The 24,118-nt window shown below is 34.4% G+C and overlaps 2 protein-coding genes across 5 annotated transcripts in view; one reads left to right on the forward strand and one right to left on the reverse strand.

The window, feature by feature from the left end:
* Window positions 1-2,744, reverse strand: part of FGF7 (fibroblast growth factor 7) — a 65,157-nt gene extending 62,413 nt beyond the window's left edge. Inside the window, exons 1-2 of one of the 3 annotated variants that reach the window (XM_014584272.2) lie at window positions 2,487-2,744; window positions 1,358-1,570 (exon numbers count right to left, since the gene is read on the reverse strand). In XM_014584272.2, coding sequence (XP_014439758.1) covers window positions 1,358-1,570; window position 2,487 — 214 coding nt within the window. In that variant the 5' untranslated portion in view covers window positions 2,488-2,744. Of the gene's footprint in view, window positions 1-1,357; window positions 1,906-2,486 lie in introns of all 3 variants that reach the window. The other 2 variants (XM_014584273.2, XM_006168773.3) reach the window with 2 other exon arrangements.
* FAM227B (family with sequence similarity 227 member B) overlaps window positions 1-24,118 on the forward strand; it is a 207,039-nt gene that overhangs the window by 132,446 nt on the left and 50,475 nt on the right. The window lies entirely within an intron of this gene.

Here is a 24,118-nt window from a genome sequence, read left to right on the forward strand (position 1 = left end):
CTACGAGCTGCCATTATCCATGATAAATCTCAGCACCTTTTAAATAAATGGATTTTAAGCCAACCTCGTTGCTCACATAGAAGTGGATACCCATAAAACTTCCTCCAAACAGTCATTTCTTTAGCTAAACTTTGACATAATTAGAACAATCTTGTAGGGCTAATATGATACCTTTATTAATAAAAATAATTATAACACCAAATTGCTCACAGCCTATTAAAATGGTCTTAACATTATGGTTAAAAACAAGATCCTCTCATTTTCATATTGAAAATATAATTCCCCCAAATTCTTGTATTTTGGCTTAGAGTCCTTAAAACCATTCAGTAAATAGGCAACAAAACTTTTCATTGCTATATCCCTGGCACTGTGATAGGCACATGCACAGACCAACATCCCCATGCATTCTTTTCCAATTTCACACTTATTATAAAACAATACAATATTAACATCGTCTGAGTCCTGGCAATACAAACAAAATTTATTTTAACTTAGGGATTTTAAATCCTTACTGCATATGTTGAGGTGTATATTTTACCCCCATTAAACTTAATACTATTGAAATAGTAATTAATCATTACTGTAAAATGAGAAATCCAGCCCTGATACTTAAACGTGAGAAGAATAACTGGCTTGTGGGGAAAATGTGAGGCTTTTCAACTGAAAATTATAGAATTATCATCTCTCCCAACTCATTTTATTTCTTCACATTTACTTTTCTCTTAAGGCAACACAGAACTTGCATAACATAGAAGATTTAGATAAAGACAATGTTAATTATCTGCCTCAGTAGATAATTAATCAAAATAATACAAGCTCATCATGACATGAACAGGTGAAGATACCACAGATTCCCTTCTGTTTTATAACTATACACAACTACACAAAAATACATTATAAACACAGATTAAGTATTTAAAATACATTATGGAATTATTCTATCAAAGCAAATCAAATTAATAAAAATAAATTCTCTATTTCTCAAACTAGCGATAAGTAGGTTTTGGTGAACATTTTCTAATTATTATATTAAAGCTCTTTATGACTTTTTGGATAAGTCACATTTCATTGTGAATAATATTATATCTATTTTGCTTAACTTTGAACTGATATGGAGTATAAATTTTGAAATTGGCTTGGGATATTAGTTTCAACCATAACATGAGTAGATTTGCCCTGTTCCAGGAGATAACTTTTAGGGACATAGCTCAACTACCCCAACTCAGAGAAATCAGACATATCTCAAATGTATTTTTTTCAATAAAAGGAAAGAAATTGAGAAAGCATATAACCTGAAAACTGATCCTTTAACAGATTGTAAAGATAAGCAGGGCTTTAAATAAAAGACATTACTTACTGTAATTGTTCTTCATCTCTTGGGTCCCTTTTACTTTGCCTCGCTTATCAATCCTCAAATACCACTGTGTTCTACAGAAGAGTCTTCTCACTCTTATATCTCCTCCTTCCATGTAATCATAACTTCTTGTATGTCGCTCAGGACTGGAACAGTTCACATTTGTAGCCATTTGCTCTGGAGTCATGTCATTGCAAGCTAAAGATATAGTGCCCACTAGACAGATAATGTGAAAGCATGATCTGTAGAGCAAAGTTGGCAGGATCCATGTCAGTATCCATTTGTGCATTATAGTGTAGTGCTCCGGGTGTTCATGAATAACATAATGAAAATTAAATCTTGAGTTGAATGTTACTCCTAGGTCATTGACCTCTTCCTATCTGCAAATTGTAGATTGATTTAAGAAAGAATAGTTCCTCTTCCAAATTGTTAGCTGTATCTTTTAGCTCCTGATAATAATACAGGTTTACTCCTTAAATAACTCTTGGTATATCCTTAAAAGAGAGGTTGTAATAAGCTCAGTTGCTGTGACGCTGTTTGCTACTTGAATTCTGTTTGCAATGAGAGATTAAGAATAGAAAAAGGAGAAGAGAGGAAGATAAAAAATGGTATGTGTAAGTGTCAGTGAGTAAATAGTATTATACTATTATACTTTGAAAATACACTTAACACAGCTTTCACAAAAGATGTCAGCATCTTTACATTGTATATACAGACTTATAAAATTATGCATTAGTGGAGACAAACCAGAATATGATTATACCACTCATTTCAGTTGCTATTTTGTAAGAAACATTCTACACTTAGAACTATTGATTTAAATTAAGTTCTATGAGTACTATTAACAAAATATAAATCCTTTCCCTAGATTTCCATATTACATGCCTTTATCTTTGTGGTTAATCAGTTATTTTCTCCTGTACTGACCACATTTTTCCAGTTAAATGTCAGGACTGCTCTGGAGAAGTTTAACCTTATCTTTGTAAAAGTTCTACAGTATAATTACTATAGATATTACATAGCTAAAAATTCTGATAACTTTACTATTCCCCTCAGTACAATAACCAGAGAAAGAAATCAACTTTTAAAAAACATTCAGCATTGTTTTTAAAGACAAATAACAGCAACTTACTTGTTCTGTTGATAACAGCTGAATACACAAGAATTCCATGTCTGTTGTCTGCCTGTGCAACTTGAGCCCCTCTACTGTAGCTACAAACTATTTCTCAGCTGAGAAATTCTCCAGCAGAATCATAATTGTTTCCATAAATCAACAGGCAAGAGGATTTTCTCTGTGTGTGTGTGTGAGCGCATGTGTGCTTGTATGTGTGTGTGGAGCCTTTTATTCAGGGCTTTTCGATAAATACCTTTGCTGACCTCATTGGAAGCAATTAAAACTTAACCAGTGAGCTGTTAGTTGACTACAACAGCGAGAATAAAAGGAGGCTTGTATAGTATTCAATGGTCATGAGAGGGAGCTATGAACAAGGTTTATGCTTAAATCTCCAAGTGGGTACCCACGTTGTCGAAACAGATCTCTGATTCTGAAGCAGTTAGAAGGGAAAAGAGAATGGGTTAGACTTTCTTTACAGCATAGCAATTGTATGTACTCTGAAAAAATATTCCTTTGAACACATATATATGGGAAGTTTTAATAGTTAGAAAATCTTTTCATAGCTTTATGATGCTATTACATTTCAAAAGAGTAAACTTACTCTTTTGTGCTCAGAGCTTTAGAAGAAAACTGTGTATTAACCTACAACTTAATGTCTTAAAGCACAATATAGCCGAGTTAAAGATATAATCTCTTCATATAGAGATAATTTGTCATTGCTTATTAGTATGATTTTTATTTTCTATATTCATAGGCTGAAAGTGAAAAGACCTAGGTTCTTACTTGATTTGGGTGACTAATGACCAGTACGACCCTGGAAAAGTCACTTGATGTCTCTGAGTCTCAGCTGCTACATTTGTAAAATTAGTATACTAATATAAATAACTCTAGTGACTTGTAGTTTTAAACTTCTGTGACCTGTGCTTATACTAACCACTGAAGAAGAGGATACATTCTTTTTAAAATTATTGTCCTTATAAATTAAAAATGAAGAAAATGGTTGTACATTGGTTATCAGTGTTTGACTTTTGCCTCGATAAGAATAGCAAGAAAATATTAATTTAGGAATGGAACTTCAATATCTGTTGTTATTGTAGCTAATAGAAAACTATTTTGCTTTCCAATATGAATTATTTGCTCCTTTACTTCTGGTTCTAGCATATATATAATATTGTTCAAGTGTTTTATTAGGTATTTGGTGCAAAATAATTGTGTTTCCAGTCTAAATCAGTATTTAGAAATGTATATGACAATTCTCCTTTTCATGTTGTATACCCCCAACACACACACACACACACACACACACACACACACACACAATCTCCACACTTGAAATGCATTACTTTACCACCAGGTGGTGCATGTAGACCAAATAGGAAAAGGAAATTAGATTTACTCAATTGGATTATAGTTTATGTGATTTCCTTTTGTGTCTACACTTTTAAGAAACAGAGTCAAGAGTGAAGAATAGTTTAAATGTACTCACACAGTTATTCTTTTTACATAATATATTCAAAGTAGCTTTTAGAAGCAGAAGAGGGTAGGTTCTTCTATAGTTTTATCTTTTGAAAGCTAGATGGCTTAAAACATATTTTCTTTAAAAGGAGAAAAAGGAAAGAAAATATGATTCTATGTGTTCTGGTTCATACCTCACTAGTTTTGAAAGCATTAATATTAAGCAAGGTTAGAATTTTTAGGATTTAGATATTCCCTCTAAAAAGATGAAAGTCATTAACAGTTTACAGCATAAAAGATATTCAAGAGCTACTAAATCCATCTGTTCCACACTGACCCCACAGGTTTTAAACCAAGAGATCAACAGATTAGAAGTCAGTATCTACTAACTAAGTGCTAAGACTTAAATAAAAGAAATAAATTGTTTATTAGTAAAAAGTGCTTAGTGCCTTCTTAAATATCCACTGTATAAGATTAACCTTAAAATAGGAAACAAAGAATAAAATTGTGTTCTGAGCACTTTAAATACATTAGATGTTGTTATAGTCTATGACTTAGAAATATGATCCCAGAAATATTATTGACTGGATTAATCTTAACAAGGAAACCATATGAGCAGTTTAAATAAATCAGTTTCCTTATTGGAGAATAATTAATTCAAGATGGGCTTAAAATCTATTTCACTAGTACCTCAGCTGTAATGGAAAAGTTCACTTAGATTCACTTACACCCTTATTATAGTTCAGGAGGGATTCTTCAGGAACTAATAATAACTTTTGGTATCTCTGGATAGGGTAACCCTCTGGGTTTCTTAAAGTTATTCATTGGCAATCATTTATTGCTTTTGTTTTAATGTACATGCAGTGATAGACAAAGAACAGAGACACTTTGAAGTATTGTCTTTATTTCATTGTTTCTAGATTGAGGTGATTTCATTTTTAATTTGAAATATCTTCCTGTCATAAGTTTTAAAACACGAGATTTTTACATTCATTGTTAAAACTGGGTCTTTTTAAATGTCCTTTGAAAGTAAAGGTTGGCACCTGAAATTCTACAAAATGAAGCAATACATGTCAGGTTTGATGGGGGATAGAATACATACAAAGACTACTGATAACCTGTTTCAGTGAATATCATGAAAACAGGCAGTTGTTAAAATAGTAATTAATCTCCTTCATTTTAAGTACATTTCAGTGCAGAAGATTGTGTGTGTGTGTGTGTTTGGTGATATATAACATAAGAAAGAGAAGTGTATGCATTTGTAAATATTGATTTAGATCGACAACACAATTATTTTGCACCAAATATCTAATAAAACACTTCAACAATATTACATATATGCTAGAACCTTAAGTAAAGGAGCAAATAACTCACTTCCTTAGGTAACCTCCATTGTAGCCCATTTCCCAGAGGTTAATGATAGAAAAGAACTATTGTTTAATGAATTGTATATGTTAGTAATTAATTTGAAGACTAAGCCTCATTTATAAGTATGTGTAATGTAATCAACAGAAGGGAGTATTATTAAATATTTTCATTACTTAGTATTTACATCCTATCCCATAACCCCTGCACTCAGTTCACATCCTTTCCCAAAAATATGGTCAATATTATTAGGGTTTTTTTGTGTGTATCTTCCTCAGGTTTCTTTATGCATACACAGGCAGACCAAATAAATATTTACGTATTCACTTTTTCCTTTGTATTTCATGCCATACACATTGTTCTACATGTCACGTTTGTTGTTTAAAAATATAAAATTTCTTCTTAATATTTAGGAAACTTCTTCACTTTTTTATAGCTGCATAACATTCCATTGAATAGGTATATCACAGTATATATGACCAACCCCCATTGATGAATATTTAGGGTTTTTTCCAGTAATTTTTCTATTACCAAAAACATGTCATAATGAATAAAGTTACACATGTGTCATTACAGACTACGCAAGTGTATCTGCAGAATTTATTTCCAGAAAAGTGGATAGTCTGTGTGAAAAGATACAAATACACATACACACACATACACTTAGTACTGTTATAGATATTCCAGTTTACTCTTCACAGAGATTTTGCTAGCTTTACAATCCTACTTGCAAAATGTAAGACTGCCTGTTTTTTCAACAGAGTATATTGTCAAGCTTTTGGGGTTTTGTTAATCTGACAAGTAAAACTGGCATTTCATTGTAGTTATCCCTTGCCTTTCTCAGAGACAAAGTGACTATCATGGCCAAGAACCATAAGAAAAAAGTACGTGATGTAGGGGCACCAGCAGATGGCGTAATGGTTATGTCACCGGACTCTCGCATAGTCCACCACAGTTCAAGTCCTAGACCTTGCAGCTCAAATTCATGCTGGGTGCATGTGCATGTGTGCCCAAGATTCCGAGAGGAGAACAGAGGAGGGATGGTGGCATGGCCATCACCCCCGGGAGATGATTTCTCACTTTCTGTCTCTCTCTGTCTTTCCGGTGAGTGCATATGCCCTATAACAAAAATTTCTCTTAAAAAAAATATGTGATGTAGCCAGTCTCTATAATACATGGCAGTAGCTTTCCCTGCAAAGATGCCAGTGGAGCTGCAATTTGAAGTATAAGTGGGAGTTAACCATTTGAAGTTGTGACCATGAATGTAAATGTATAAGAAGCATTTGTTGAAAGAAAGCTTGTCCTCTTTAAGCAATGAAATACCTCTGCGATCCCTAGTAGAGAGAGCAAAGAGTACTACAGTGCATGAAGAGACTGGAGAAGTAGAACTTCTGTGGGCCATGTTAAAGAGTTTAATCTTAAACTTGAGGGCAACAGAAAGCCATCATAATACGTTACTCAGAAGAGTGACATGATCGGAATTACATTTCCTACCTCTGTTCTGGTCAAAACTTAATTCCTGTTAGCAGATCAAGTTTAGTAAATATAAATCGAGTTCATTTATTCTATTTTTTTCTATTCTGTATATTTTTAGATAGCTAAACATTTTTGTTGTGTAGCAGAACGAGAAGATCATATATGCATCCTGATTTGGGTAAAATCTGGATCTGTTTTGAAAGGTATTGCTAAATGCTCTAAGGCACATGAGCAGCCCCAGGAAAGTGGAGTCCCATGGAGAGGGGGGAACATAGAGAAAAATCTATTGGTCCCATGATTGGGGATCCAAACCGCTAAATTTCTGGTAGCACCACAGCACGCAGTCAAGGTAGCAGAATTCTGGAGAATTAGGACTGCCTCATGTTTCTAAACAGGTGAGCCCACTGTATCCCTCATAAAGATTTCCCATGTTTTAAAACTAATCCAGTGATAGAAGCACAGATCTGAAGAAACTGTGTGCATAGAGTTAGAACATCCTGGAAATAATTATAACAGACAAATAACTCAGTGACCACAGGCCCTTGCCTTGTCCCTACATAAAATCCTTGAACCCTATCCATTTTGAAACAGAAGAGAAAAATCTAGAATTTACTGAGATTCAGTTTTCCCTCAGCCTGGGAGGGTGGAATTCTCAAAATTGAAGCTAGATTGGTTTATATATAATTTACACTATTAATTAATATTAATTTATGTGTTATTCCTTAAATATCTGAAATTGTAGCCCAAGATTTATTTCTACTACATTCCCAAGGCTATCTTCATCTTTTCTTTTGTTAGAGTGATTACATAAAACCAGCCTCAACTCTGGAGCATACCATACAACCAGTCTTACTTATCTTCTTGATTCATCTATTTAATAAATATTTTTCAAATAGCTATTTGGTGCCAGATGTTGTGCTTCTGGTTTAGAGATACAATGGTGAATATTCTGGAAGTGATCTCTGCCCTCAAAGAATATACATCATTCCAGTGAGAGAACCAACATAAACAAGTAGATCTGGGGTAGGATGGAAGTGGGGAGATATCACGGTGTGTTCCAAGAATTGAAAGGTAGCCAATATTAATGAAGTACACAAGCAGTGGTGAGAGTAACGAGAGATGAATGAAGCCAAAGAGGCAGACAGGAACAAGATCATAAGGAACTATGTAGGTCATGGTCACCGGAGTTTGGATTTATTCTAAATACAATAGCAAGCTGGAGTAGAGACTCATCTACCAAAACCTAATGGACATGGTGAAAGTCAGTAGTTTTAAACTGGAATAAAATCCCAAAAGTAATTGAGCAAGCCTGAGGTCTGTATAAATCCTCAATTATATAAACTTTGTGCTTACCCTTGGCATATGCCCTAACATTTTAAAACTGACTGTATATAAGATACAAAGTCTGAGTCATATGCTCAAAATTGTGGTGTGCCTGTGACTCAACTATATAAATATCTCAGTTTACAAATGTTATTTGACTCTTTGTAGCTCTGAGTCTATAAAAAATTGTTTTATTTAAATTTGTTTATAGAATGTTCTTTAAAATGCTAATCTACATTTAAAGTTCTTCAAATTATATTGTAAATTTACTAAATTATGGCACAATTTTAGACCTGGAGTAAAATCTCTAATTGGAGAAACTAGTGTTTCTACTTGTATGATTTTACATAATGAAGGCACATTATATAATACATTCTTGATTGTCTTGATTCCCCTTAAGTTACTGCTTAAATTTTTCCTTAAAGAAGTATTTTATCTCATTTTATTTAGTTAGTTTTTAATCTGACCAGGAGAGACAGAGAGAGAGAAAGAAGGAAAATAAGAAAGCAAGATGCCAGGTCCAAGACTCGAACTACAGTCAGCCATGAAGGAGTCCAACAACTTAAGCACCATGCCACCTGCCAGCTCCAAGTTGCTATTTAACTTTAAGAAAAAAATCAGTCTCCTTGATTCAGTGCTATACATCAATGCCTGGTTTTGACAGCCTACTGCCATTTTAAAAGCTGAAAAGTATTCTAATGGTGAGAGCTTTGTGTCACGCCTAGTCAAACATAATGAAAAACAAAGAACCTGTCCAGTTAGAGTTATTACATTATTGCTTTAAATTGTCATTATTTGGTTCCATATTAATTATCTGCATAGCAAGACAGCAAAATGAGGGGCAAAATTAGCAACAATTAAAAAAAATGTTTTTTTGGTGTCAGTGTGTTATTAGTATAATTGGTTTCATATTTAATTCAATAGCTTTATAGCCATGACTTTTCAATACCAGATGAACTTTCCAAAAGTGGGAGAAAGAAGCAGAATAAAGGTACTTATGATAGTAAAGAGAGAAAAGAAAGTTATGGAGTCTATCATCTGTAGTATAAAGATACATTCATGAAAGGGTAAGTACCCAATAAAATATGTATTTGTGTAAAACAGGTGGCTAATACATTAACTCCTGAGTAAGAGAAAAGAGGTTTATACTTCCACTTAAGCTTCTCTTTAAGATCAACATTCCTACTATTTTCAAAGATTATACATATTTTTCTCTTAATGGTATTATATTTTTAATAATTTTTATTGTAATTTCTGGTTTACATATAATATTGTGCATCTTTGTGGAGGTATGGTGTGTTTTTTAAAGTATGTACACAGTGTGTAATAATCAAATTAAGAATATAAACACATTTACCATTGCCAACATTTATAGTTACTTTGTGTTGCATTTAAAATTCACTCTATCGATTGTTTTCTCTGTTGTGCTATACTGTTCTATAACCCATTCAACTTATTTGCATGCACTCATGTCTTTTATCAAAGTACTCTTCACTCTCCCCACCTCCAGCACCTGGTATCCACCGTTATACTTTCTATTTCTATTCAATTGAATATTTTAGTTTCCACTGAAGAGTGAGACTATGTGATATTTGTTAAGTGAGGATATATAGTATCTGCCTTTCACAGGCTTTTTTCACCTAATATAATTTCTTCCATGTTACTTCATTTTGACAGGAATTCAAGTATCTCATTGACATACTGATTTCTTATCCTTTAGATATGTACCCAATAGTGGGATTATTGAGTTATAAGGTAATTAGGTAATTCTGGTTTTGTTTCTGTTTTTGGTGGGGTTTTTTGGGGGGTTTTTTTTGGTTTTTTTTTTGTTTTTTTTTTTGAGGAGCCTCTGTACTGTTTTCCAGAGTAGCTATATTAATTTATATTTCAATCAGTAGTTTATGAGGGTTCTTCTTTCTCCATAGCCTCATCAGCATTTGTTACTCTTAGTTGTTGTTTTTAATAATAGCCATTCTAACTAGGGAGAGATGATATTTTATTGTGCTTTTGATGCTTATCCCTTATTATTGATATTGAACAACTTTTCATTTGCTTTTCATCATTCATATTATCTTTCTTTAAAAATTTTCTGTTTGGATCAATTGTCCATTTTTTAACCTGATTGTTAGTTTTATTGATGGTGAACTGTTTGAGTTCCGTATATACGCTAATCATTAAGTCCTTGTCAGATGTATAGTTTGCAAATATTTTCTCCCATTCTATAGGTTATCTTTTTGCTTGTATGATTGTTTCTTTGGCTGTACAGAAACTTTTCAGTTCGATGTAATTCTACTTGTCTATTTTTTGTATTCTTACCCATGCTTTTGAAGTTTTATTTTTAAAAAATCTTTGCCTAAACCAATGTTGTGAAACATTTTCCCTATGTTTTCATCTAACAGTTTGATAATTGCAGGTTTTACATCTAAGTCTTTTCTTTTTCTTTTTCTCTTTTCTTTTTCTCTTTTCTTTTTGTTTGCTTAATAAACATTTAGTCCTTTAGTTGAACAACCTCTACACAATCAAAATGTATGGTTTAAGACTTTTCGAGTAAAAAGGAATTTAGGATTCAAGAGGTTTTATGAACCTAATATGAATATTTTCTGGCAATTAACTGAGCCTTTTAAAAACCCTAGGGAAAACTGGAAGAAAAATTGGTTATGGAAAACCAGCAGTTAGATTTTGAAATCAAACTATTATTTGCCACAACTTGAAAAGAATTGGGGCAATTCTTCTGTATTTCCTTCACATTCAAATTGACCTGGGAAACAGTAGCATACTCTACAGGAAAACATGATGCAAACAGAAATGTAACACAATTTGGTCGTATGCTTAAAGTTAAGGTGGCCACATAACAGACTGCTCAATTTTGTAGAATGGTAAGAATTTTGAGGACAATTTGACCGGGATGAGAAAAATAACTGCAGACAAAATGTAAAGTTACATTGGAAATCATGGTCTTGTATTGATATCAACTATGACTTTTTATGGTAGCCTTATGGGTGCAATAAAGTGAGTTGACCTGAGATGATTTTTAAGACTGACGAGACTGTGCTATAATGTGCTTTTAGACAATCATTCCTTTCCCCTACTGAGCTTGAGGCTTTGTAAGTCACAAATTTGTGTTGTTAGTATTTAAAATCTTTTTCTAATCTCATGTACCTGGAACTTTACCTAATGTTCAATTTCCATCAGTTACTAAATAAACCAGGGTAAATACTACAGTTGTCTAGTACTGTCCATAAAAATCAGGATTCTATATCCTAGGGAGCCATAGGAATGAATCAGGATCTTTTACCTTTTAAATACTGTGATGACTAAAGGAACTTTGTTAGATTAATTCTGAATTGTTTCATTGGTCAGAGAAGCCTCTTGCAATAGGTTCTTCTTCTCAAAATGGTGGTACTTGAGGAAACCCTTTTCCTTCCAGATGCAAGTTACACAAATAGAACATGAGTAAATATAAAAATGGAGGCTCAGGCTGAGCCTGTAATTTTCTACATGGTCATGACAAAGGGTTAGGATATCTTTCTTCTGCTCTACAAATTTCCAAGTTAAATAAAAATTTAAGTTTGTACTAGCGAAAATCCCAAAACTAGTCAACTGAAAGTTAAGTAGAGCAATGCTGCCATGCCAATAAAGCTGTTGGTTTCACCACATGCACCAAACAAATATACAGAGCTAGTTTCAGAGCTCCTATTTTAAAGAATTCATTTTACACCTATTATACCACACATCATGTTTTAAACACCAACATATAACTCCCTAATAAGATGAAGCTGACAAAAAAGTTTACCTTATTAAAAGGTAAGATTACAAGATACAAGATACATAATCGTTTATACTCTTGAAACATGATTGCACTTGGAACTGTCATCATTTGACAGAGCATTCATGAAACAATCTGCAGGCTAGTTTAACAGATGACAAATAACACTTTTAAGCAGACATGACTATCCTAAATTGTTTATTAGGTGTGAATTTTGCAAACATTTCTTTTATTAATGGTAACAGTGGAGTTGGAGAGTATTGCACCTTCTCCAAGTGCATGGCCTGAACCACCAATAGTATGATGGAACTTGTGGCTGGCCCTTCCAAGGCTATGGTGCTTGTGACCTGTAGATGTCAGCCCATGCATCTCCCTGTGCTTGTGGACTGGTTTGGTCATCCACTGGATGTCAGGGTTTCTTCTGATAGCTTTATGGAATGGATCAATGAGGATAACCACAAAGAATTTTTATGTGGAGTCTTCATCAAGCCAGTAAGAATTCAGGACTCTAGAGCCACAGTGATGTCCAGCTCACTGCTCTGCCACAGACTGGAGGCTTCAAGCAAACTTTAGATTATTAACACCATGATGGACAGGCTTGCCATAGGTTGCGCCCTTGGGAGCTGGGTGTCTGCAGCCTCCATGATGCACATGAATCCTATATACGACATAACCTTGCTTAGCTTTTTATCCCAGTCAGCGCGCTTTATGGGGCTAGGTGGGATGGGGAGCCCGGTGGAGTGCAGAGAGCTAGAGGTACTGCCAGCAGCAGACAAAAGCACATCACATCGGACTGCTTCTTCCTTCATAGCTCTTGAATGTACTTATATGCACCCTTTTTGGCTTACCTGATGGCTGCTGCCAGATGGAAAGGGGTAAGTCTTTTTCTTTTTTTTCTCTTTGACATAGGGTGCATGTACTCACTGGAAAAAAAGAGAGGGAAAGTGAGAAGTCACCCTCTCCCCCCAGGGGGATGGCCACACTGCAATCCCTTCTCCTCCATTCTTCTCTCAAGATTTTGGGAACACATGCACACACACCCAGTGTGTTGTTCAAGCAGCTGGGTCTGGGACTCTAACCATGATCGACCATGTGGGAATCCACTGCTTTAACCACCTCTCCACTTGCTGGTCCTCTAAGTCTTTAATCTATTATGAATTTGTATTTGTATATGATAAGAAATACACACACACACACACATACACACACACATATGTGTGTATATCTATATAGATAGATATACACACATATATGTATATGGTTTATTTATGGATAACCAGCTTTGCCGGCATTATGGATATCCGGTTTTCCCAGCACTATTTATTAAAGAGATTGTCTTTTTCCCCCACTGAATTAACTTGGGATGTACATCAAAAATCAGTTGGCTGTATGCTCTTAGATTTATTTTATAGTTCTGTAGTCTTTCTTATTGGTCTATGCCTGCTTTTTGTACCAATACTGTGTGATTTTGGTATGACTTTGTAATATATTTTGAAGCTAGGTAATATGATGCCTCCAACTTTAAATAGCACAACTTTATTCATTTGTACAGGATTGCTTTGGCTATTCCAAACAAATTTTTTGACTACTTTTTCTATTACTATAAATAATACTATTGAAATATAGATAGGGATCACATTGAACTTGTATATCACTTTGGGTTAGTATCAATATTTTAACAATATTTACTTTACCAATTCATGTTTTTTTCCACATTTTGTGTCTCCTTTAATTTCTGTCATCATTATCTTGTAATTTTCACTGTAGAGATCTTTCTTCTCCTTAATTAAATTTATTTCTAAGTATTTTTATGTTTGTGGCTATTGTTAATGGGATTGTTTTCTTGGTCTCTTTCTCAGCCAGTTCCTTGCAGATGAACAAAAGTGTTACTTATTTTTGTATGTTGGTTGTGTACCCTGCAACTTTACTGAATTCATTTATCTGTTCTAAAGTTGTGTGTGTGTGTGTGTGTGTGTGTGTGTGTGTGTGTTTAGGTTCTCCTAGGTATGTGATCACATTATCTGCATACAGGACAATTTTAACTTCTTTTTCTAATTCAATGGCTTTTATTGCTTTCTCTTGCCTAATTATATTGGCTCAGTTGGCTAGGACTTCCAATACTATGTTAAGTATGAATATAGAATGTGGATATTCTTCAGCGCCACCAGTGGTGTGGTGGTTAAGGCAGCTGGATCCCACAAAGCTAACTGTGCAGTTCAAACCCCAGACATGGCAGTTTGAAAAACATGCTAGGTTCGTGTGCATGTATGCCTCCAAAGGAGTGAGAAATAGAGGAGAAGGGATTGTAGTATGACTGTCATCCATGGGAGGTACTTTCTCACTTTCCCTCTCTCTCTCTCTCTCTCTCTCTCTCTCTCTTTTTGTCTCTCCAGTGAGCAAGTGAACTATCTGGCAATTTTTAAAAAAGAAAGAAAAGAAAGTAAATATCCTTGTCTATTACAGTTGTGGATGAAAGTTTTCAACATTTTCCCATTCAGTGTAATATTAGTTGTTGGCTTGTAACATATGTACCTTCTATACCTATTTGTTGAGATTCTTAAAGGGCTAGTATACTTTATTAAATACTTTCTCTACATCAACTGATAGGATCACATGGTTTTCATCCTTTCTTCTGTTGGTACAATGTATCACATTTATTGATTTAAAATCTTGAACGATCCTTGGGATGAATTCTACTTGATTATAGTGAATAATCGTTTTCATGTGCTGCTGAATACAGTTTGCTAGTATTTCATTGAAGATATTTTTGAGTCTACTTTGATCTGTAAGTTTCTTTCTTTGTTGTGTTGACTGCTTTTGCTATCAGTGTAATGGTGGCCTTATAAAATGAGGTTAGAAGGACCGGTTACATCACTGGACTCTCACCTAGTCTACCATGGTTCGATTACCAGACCCAGTGTCTTGAGTCTCACACCAGGCACATGTGTGTGTGTGTGTGTGTGTGTGTGCCCAAAGTCCCAAGAAGAGAGAAGGGGGGAAGGGATTGTGGCATGACCATTCCCCTGGGAAGTGATTTCTCACTTTCTGTCTGTCTTTCTCTGTCTCTCTGGTGAGTGCATGTGAAAGATTTTTGCTATATGGTGCATGTGAGAGATTTTTGCTATGTGGTGCATGCACTTTTGTTCTGTGGGTCCCAAGTGAAACGTTCTATAAATATTGGTCAGATACATTTTCCCTGCGATGTCATTTAACTCTAATAATCCTATTTTTTGTCTTGATGATCTGTCTGGTGCTGGGAGGAAGTATTGAGATTCCTAACAATTACTTTGTCAGAGTCTCTTTCTAATTCTACCAGTATTTGTTTACATACCGGGTGCTCTGGTATTAGGTATGTACATATTTATAATTGTTACATGCTTTTGATGAATTTCATATTATATAATGACTTTTATCCTTCTTTATAAATTTTTGCTTAAAGTCTATTTTTTCTGACATCAAAATAGCTATTCCAGCTCAGTTTTGGTTTCTATTTGCATGGGATGTCTTTTTTCATCCTTTCCCTTTATGTCTTTACAGATGAAGTGAGTTTTATGTAGGCAGCATACAATAGGTTTCTGAGTTTCTTCTTAATTCATTCAGCTAGTATGTATTTTTTGACTGGGGAGTTTAACCCTTTTATAGACTTACACCTGTCATTTTCTTACTTGCATCCTAATTGTTTTGTGTTTCCTTTCTTCCTTCTTTCATTACTCATCTTTGCTGTTTGGTGATTTTCCAGGATGGTAAGGTTTAAAATTTTTTTCTCTTTAATATTTTTGTTTGTTTTTTTGTTTTTTGTTTTAGAGAGAATTTTACTATAGGGTGTGTGCACTCACCAGAGGGATAGAGAGAGTCAGAGAGTGAGAAATCACCCCCAGGGGAGAGGGCCACATCGCAATCTATTTTCCTCCATTCTCCTCTCGGGATTTTGGGCATGCATACACACATGCCCAGCATGAGGTTTAAGTGTTCCACTACATGGGAGTCCAGCAATGGAAACATTATCTCATCTGCTGGTCCCAATTTTCCCTTTCTTAATTTCGTGACTGCTCTGCCTGTGAGGTTTATACCTTTACGTGTTTCCATGATGACATTTATTTTCTTTTTGTTTCAGATTTAAGACTCCTTTGAGTATTCAAAGAGCTAGTCTATTATTGGTGAATTCTTTCAGTTTTTGTATATCTAGAAGAAAACTCACTTTCCTTTCCAAAGGATAGCTTTGCTGAATATAGTATTTTTTGGCTAAAAAGGGTGTTTTGTTCTGTTTTTTTTTCATAATTTTGAACATGCCATATGGTTCCTTCCTGGGCTGTAAGGATTCTGCTGAGAGGTCAGCTGTTAGTCTGATAGGATTTTCTTTGTATGTGACATAACACTTTTTTTTTTTCTTTTTTTGGAGAGGTTTTTGCTATAGGGCGCATGTGCTCGCCAGACAGACAGAGAGAGACAGAGAGACAGAAAGTGAGAAATCACCGCCCAGGGGGGATGGCCACGCCGCAGTCCCTTCTCCTCCGTTCTCCTCTTGGGATATTGGGCACGCACGCACACACACCCGGCATGAGTTTAAGCAACCGGGTCTGGGACTTGAACTGCGGTCGACTACATGGGAGTCCAGCGACATAGCCATTATGCTAACTGCTGGTCCCGAATTCTATATTTTCTTTTATAGAAGGAAATAGATTTGTAGAGGAACATAGTAGTAGAGTAATTCATATTAACATAAAACACTACAGTGGTTACACAACAAAAAGAATCTGTTAAAAACTGAAATCGTGTATATCTAATGCCAAAAAAATTGGATAATTGGACAAAAAAAAGACAATTATTTTAATCATTTGACAGTGGTCAGAACAACAAAATGAAACTGATTTCTTTCTCTTTTTCTTTCTTCCTTTTTCTTTCTCTTTCTTTCTTTCTTTCTTTCTTCCTTCCTTCCTTCCGTCTTCCTTTCTTCTTTCTTTCTTTCTTTCTTTCTTTCTTTCTTTCTTTCTTTCTTTCTTTATTTCTTTCTTTCTTTCTTTTCCTGATTCAGTGCAACAGGTATTATTGAACTTGTGCACATAACCCTTCTGCCACAAAATAAGAATACTCCCAAATATTTTCCAATTCCAGAGGGGTCAGGAAGGAAGAAAAGTTTATGTTTCTATTTTAAGAAACAGACAAACAAGAAGAAAAAATCTTTTAACAAATTGCTGAACCAATCAACAGCTCAAAAGAAAGCAAAATCCTTAAATTAAGAAAACAAAGCATAATTTTAAAAAAATCAGTAATGTTTTACTCAAAAGTCATAAAATTCTATTTCACCAGTTTAGTCTTATGTTCAATCACTCTTCTGTTGAATTTGCAGTGTTACTGTGGTCCCATCTTTTCATTTAAATCTTGGACGTTTAACATTCAACGTTATTATTGCTATGTCTTGTCCCTAGCATTAAGTTGGTCATTTTCTTGGTTGCTTTTTGTTCTCTTATTTCTGTATGTGTGTCTTTAGTTTTCCTGATAGAGCACTCCTTTCAAAACTTGAAGAGCGGGTCTGGTATTGGCAAATTCTCTCAGGTCTTGTTTATCTGAGAATATTTTCATCCTTTCTTTCCATATAAAGGATAATCTTGTCGGGAACGATATTCTTGGTTGAAACTGTTTTTCACTTAACACTGAATATATTTCCCCATTCTTTCCTAGCTTGCATTGTTTCTGATGAGAGGTCTGATGTTAGCCTGGTGAGATAACCTTTATAAGTAACCTAACGTTTCTCTCTTGCCAATTTTAGTATCTTGACTCTGTCTTTGGCTTTGGTCAATATGGCTGTGATGTGCCTTGGAGAAGATCTTCTTGGGTTGATTCTATGTGGTGTCCTTTGTATTTCTTGGGTCTGGATATTTGAATACTTCTTTGGATTTGGAAAGTTTTCTTTCAGGATTTTATGGAATAGCTTATCAATTCCCTTATAAGTTCCTTCACCTTCTGGGATACTGATTATCCAGATGTTGGGATGCTTAATGGTATCAAGTATTTCTTGTATAGTATTTTCATTTTTCTGGTTTTTTTCTCAATTTTTTTGGTTGTTTTTCTAGGTCAGAGGTTTTGCCTTCAGCATCCGAGATTTGATCTTCAACATGGACTAATCTACTTTTAATACTTTCATGGGTGGTTTTGATATCCTGTATTGCAGTCTTGATCTCTAACACTCCATTCAATTCTTTTTTATGGTGTGTATTTCCTCTTTCAGATCATGAAAGAACGTCCTCACCTCCTGAAACTTGTCTCTTTTCTCCTGCATTTTCTGAAATTCATTGTCTCTCAGTTCTTGCCATCTCATTTAGTTTTGTTACTATGAATATTCTGAATTCTCTATCAGACATTTCCATGAGTTCTATTTTACTGTCTGTGGATGATGAAGGATTGTTCTTTTCCCATAGAGGAGAGAGATTTTCTTGGTTTCTCATATTTCTTGTGCCTCTGTGGTGGTTTCTGGTCTTTCTGTGACAAAATCTCTCTTCTACTGTGTTTTTCAATATGGTATCCACCGAAAGAGATTATGAGTTCAGGTTTATAAAAAGAAATTTCTTCCTTAAAGCAGGAGGTTCAATAAGCATTGAGGTTTTTAGTTCCTTTAAAAGTATTCAGATGCTTGGCTACCGTGTACATAGGCCTGTCTAGGCACTCAGCGTGGGCAGAGTGGAGAGCAGAGTGGGAAAGTAAGTTTAAAAAATAAAGAAAGAAAAGAAAAAGGGGAAAAATTTTTAAAAAACTAGGCAAAAATGAACAAAAAAGAGAATAAAACAATATCTTAAAGGTAAAAAATGACAGCCATGCAGCATGCTAGTGCACTGTGCAAACACACCAGGATACACCTCAGATTTAAAAGGGCTTCTGAAATTAGCAAGAGAAACAAAAGACACACGGTGTAAAAATTTTAAAATAAAATTTAAAATTTAAAGAGAGACAGACAGAGACAGAGTAAGGACAGAGGTTGCCCTATTTTGTCTGAGTATGTCAGGGGTCTAGAAGATGGAGTTTAGAGATGGCTTCCCTGAACATGCCAGGACACACCTTAAATTTAAAATGACTTCTTGACTGAGTATTTTGGGAGTCTACGAAACTGACTTATTTCTTTCTAAAGGAATTTTTTGTCTGCACACAGCTTTGATTTTCTAGTCTAAGTAATTTAGAAGTTGGAAACACTGTATCATGCATTTAGAAACTGACTAAATTAGTAAAAATCCAAAATTTTATAACAAATGTTTATTAATGCCAAGTATTATATGTGTAATAAATCAAACTGTCACATGGTTTAATTGAATCAATAAAAGAAATATGAAATAACTTATTATCATATCTGCAAATGTGGATATGAAAATCCTGAAAGATGTTTGAAAATTTCTCTCACATGCTTTTAAATTCCTCATGATAACTGACATATATTTTCACAATCTTGGAAATGTCTGCAATACAAAAAGACAAGTTTTAATCCAAACTCAAATTTGAATTAAAGAATTCCAAATATATTTTGATATACTTTGAATTATCCTAAAAATTGATGGTTTATTAGGATAATTTTACATTATTTGCCTTTGATAAGTGAAAGGGATATCTTAGTTCTTAGTATTACTACAGGATGGTTAAAAAAAACGACTTCAAAAATGGTAATAAAATTATTTATGATATACTCCTCCCTTTCCTTGATTGCTTTTCTCATGCCTTTCACTTAATTTTATTCAACTCAGTGTTGACATATTGTGGTAACATCTTTTATTTCCAATATAATGAAATACAAAACCAGAAAGCAAACTCAAAAGTATCAAAAACATTATTATTGGGACCAGTAGTTGGCATAATGGCTATTTCGCTGGACTCCCACATAGTCACTGCAGTTCGAGTCCTGGACCCAGTGGCTTAAACTCACGCCAGGCGCATGTGTGTGTACCCAAGACCCCGAGAGGAGAATGGAGGAGAAGGGATTGTGGCATGGCCATTCCCCGGGGGGTGATTTTTCACTTTCTGTCTCTCTGTCTCTCTGTCCTTCTGGTGAGCATACGCACCCTATAGCAAAAACCTCTCAAAAAAAAAATATTATTCTTTTATCCCTCAAAAAAGGTGAGCAAGAAAGGATGAAACACACCCAGACCATATAATATTTTATATTTAGTGGGGAATTTTTTTCCAGCAATGGTCCTCATATAATTAATACTTAATTTATCCCTTTTAGATTGAAAGAACATCTTTTTCCTCTTTTTTGCTTCTTTGGTTTGCAGGTCAAATTACATTATGCTATTTCCTTGGTGAGAACGAATAGTTAATGAAGATTGGGAGATTCTATTGTTCTGTTTTCAATTTTGAAGCTGTTTTCTATCCATCTTCCTTCTCTTTCTGTATTTTTTTTCCTTCACTTTTTAAATTTTTCTCTTGCTTCTCGTTTCCTTGCTCCTCCTTGCTTGTTCCTTTCTGTCTTTCTCACATGCACAGATATATACATGTACACACTCACACAATTTTTCTATCATACACATGCTTCAGGTTTCTGGAAATCTCCTTAAGTCATTCTTATATTAATTTTCTACTTGTTTAATCTTTTCTTTTTTCAGTCTAGTCCTGAAAACACATCTGGTTTCTATTGTAATCAGTGTTCCTCTGAGAACAACTTCATATTATAGAAAGCAAACAATTCTCAAATAATAACCCATAATGATGCAACTTCTGGTAGTTTAAATTTTTATCCAATAATTTTAAAAGTTATTTATAGTCTTAATTTAGCAGGCTTTTTTTTAAGATAAAAGTTTATGGAAGTGGGATTTGTATGGGTAATCATTTAAAGCAAGCTACTATTTGGAAATCTATTTTTGCAAAATAAAATATCTTGGAAACTAAACATGGAAAATGATTCATTCTTTTCCTTAGAATTCATTTCTGAGAGTTTACAAGTTAAATGATATAAAGAGTTATGGGAATGAATAGATAATAAAGCGTAGGTACTAAAAAAGAAAGACAAAAAAAAAATTGGGACTACTGAAATACTGTCCAAAAACATTCAGTGAGAAATAATGAAAACTACTTACAAAACATAAAGTTACATGCATTATGACAGGAGATGGTATTTAGAGGTAATATGGAACAAAATGTCTTATGAAGAGCTTTCGGGAATTAACATGGTCTGCAGCGAGACATCTGAATTTGAATTAGCATTATTAATACTTGTGTGATATAAGCAAGTTGCTTACCTTCTCTGGGAACATCATATGTAAAACAGTAATAACAACAGGAGACTAATTCCCTTTTGAGGAAGCCTAAAGTGCTGGAACTGGGTTTTAAAAAAAATCAATAGGGTGCTTTAGAGAATCTGAAGTGGACGTAAAGTTTTGAAAGAGAAAGATGATTAGATAATTCAATGGTAGAATTATAGGTAAGATTGAACAAGTCATATTATAGGCTTCAGAGAAGGTAATCATAAAAGGAAATGAGAGAAAGGAAATGATTAGAGCCTGAATGAGCCTAATAAATAGTAAAACCAGAGATAAATATAGTAAGAAACAGAAAAAGACTAATCTACTGGCATATAGCTCTATTCTGTACATAGAATGCTTACATTGCACTGAATGCATTTTTCTAAGCATTTTATAATATTAAATAATGTAATAATACTAAGTGGTCACAAATTTTATCATCATTTTGCACATGGTGAAACTAGTCTTAAGTGTGGTTTGCCAGAACAGAGAAAGAAATGAAATAAAACTTGTGGTAATTTTAGATCTCCACAGCAGACACTGAAGAATAGTTAAAAGACAGGAAAATAATAATAATAATTGCAACAGCATTTATGGAACCTACATTATATGCCAGGTGCTGTACTAATATACACACACAAACACACACATATATATATAATATCCCATATTATATATATGGAATAAATATATAAGTATACTTATGGAAGTATAAGTATAAAAGTATTCATATATATATATATATGAGTACTTATACTCTATATGTGTGTATGTGTCTGTATATAGAGAAATATATATATATGTACACACACACACACATATATAAAGGACTCTTCTTTTTTTTAATTGCCAGAGGGCATGTGGACACAAAAGAGAGATGGAGAAAAAGAGCAAGCAAGAGAATGAAAGCACCCTCCAATAGGGTATGGTCACACCACAATCCTTTTTTCTCCATTCTTCCTTCCTGTCAGGTTTTTGAGCAAGCATGCACACATGCCTGGCATATTTCTCAAGCTGCGGGGGCCCTGATTTGAACCACAGTCAGCCATGTTGAGTCTTGCTCCCTTAATCACTATGTTATGAGGTTGGATTGAGTTTAAGTGCTCTTTTTTTTTAAAGAATTCTTTATTTATGTAATTAATTTTATTTGTTATTATTATTATTTTTAAACTTGACCTGAGAGAGACAGAGAGAGAAAGAGAAAATGAGAAAGTTGCCGGGTCCTGGACTACAACCGCCATCAGCCATGTGAGAATCCAGCGCCTTTAACCACCACACCACCTGCCAGCCCCTTAAGTGCTCTTTTATACTTATTTTCCAGATGCAGAATTGAGACAGAAGTTTAAACTTTCAGAAGTTGCTAAAGCTTGAAATAAGTGGAATATTTATACAGGCAAGCTAATCTGCAGTCTGAGTTCTTTTGATTTTTTGTTTTTGTTTTGTTTGTTTGTCTGTTTTGCTCTAGGATATGTGCACTTGCCAGAGACAGAGAAAGTGAGAAAGCATTCCTTACAAGGGGGGATGATAACAATGCAATTCCTTCTCCTCAGTTTTCCTCTCAGATTTTGGGTGTTCACATGCACGAGGTGTTTTTTCAAATTGCAGGTGCAGAACTTAAACTGTTATAGTAGGTCATGTGGAATCCAGCTGCTTTACTACACCACCTGGCATGAAGTTTCAGTTTTTAATCACTGTTGTTTTTACTATAGGATTTATTTTCAAAAACAGGGTGGAAAGGTGGTTCTAATCTACCTACTTTGTCAAGTGTGCAGCCCCTTAGAATAGAATATGCCAGTTTACATACTGAATTCACATAAAAAAATAACTAAGAAGCTGAGGAAAAACTTGCTGAGAAACAAAACCTACTCAACTCTAGAGGAAATCTATGACAACCATCTGTACTATTAAACTTAATCAACTTAATTCAGATATATTAATCAAGACCAAAAAACTACCTCATGAGAAAGATAATTCAAGAAATACACAATACTTATTTTAAACTCTTACTGAAAGTTCTATACTCATTAATTTAACAGATATTACTGAATACTTCCTTCTGTGTCTCAGACTCTAGATTATAGTACTGAATGCTATGGTGATAAGCTTCACCCTTCACCCCCCAAAAAAGAGACATGGTACCGGTTCCCATGGAGCTTATTTGAAATTATACTGCATCACTTTACCATAGGGTGAGTGCCACCACACCCATATACTGCATCACTTTAAAAAACACAGTCTGACAAGAAAATGGAGCAGAAGAGAAGGCACCTTCATGGCTACTGAGAACTAGTGATTTCAGGGGAATAGGGGAAATTAAGATTTTCCACTGATAATTCAGCCTCCAGCCCACAAACTCGCATGGAGAGCCAAGGGAGTAGACCTCGGAAGACACCTTCATGGCTACTGAGAACTAGTGTGTGCCATGTGGTTTTCTAACCTTTGCTTTTAAAATAATAATAATAATAATAATTTTATTTAGGTTTTTTTTTTTTTTTTAGTTTTTTTCCTTCCCTTTTTCTCTGTTTCTTGGTTGTTTTTGTTGCTGTTGTTTCTCCATGTTTTCTTTTCTGTACTCTCCTGGACACTCAGATTGAACTTTAAGTTTGGGAAGAAACACACTTTCCATCAGATGACTAGAAATCACCACAGGACCACAAGAAATATGGGAAAGCAAGAAAATACCTCTCCTCCAAGGGAAAAGAATAACTCTTCTTCATCCACAGACAGTTCAATGGAAATCATGGAAATGTCTGGTAAAGAATTTAGAACATTCGTAATGGCGAAGCTAACAGAGATGGAAGAGAAGAGACAGTGAACTCCAGAAGAGAAAGGAAAAAGGAGCTGACAGGTTCCAGGAGGTGAGAAAATTCTTGCAAGATCTAAAAGAGGAATTACACACTTTACAAAAGAATCAAATGGAACTGTTAGAGATGAAGACTATAATACACAAAGTCAAAAATCTCTCTTGAAAGTATTAAAAGCAGACTAGATCATACAGAAAATAGAATCGCAGATGTAGAAGAGAAAATTGCTGGCCTAGAAAAATC

This window comes from Tupaia chinensis, unplaced genomic scaffold, assembly GCF_000334495.1.
Source record: "Tupaia chinensis unplaced genomic scaffold, TupChi_1.0 Scaffold146140_1, whole genome shotgun sequence".
Classification (NCBI taxonomy): domain Eukaryota; kingdom Metazoa; phylum Chordata; class Mammalia; order Scandentia; family Tupaiidae; genus Tupaia; species Tupaia belangeri.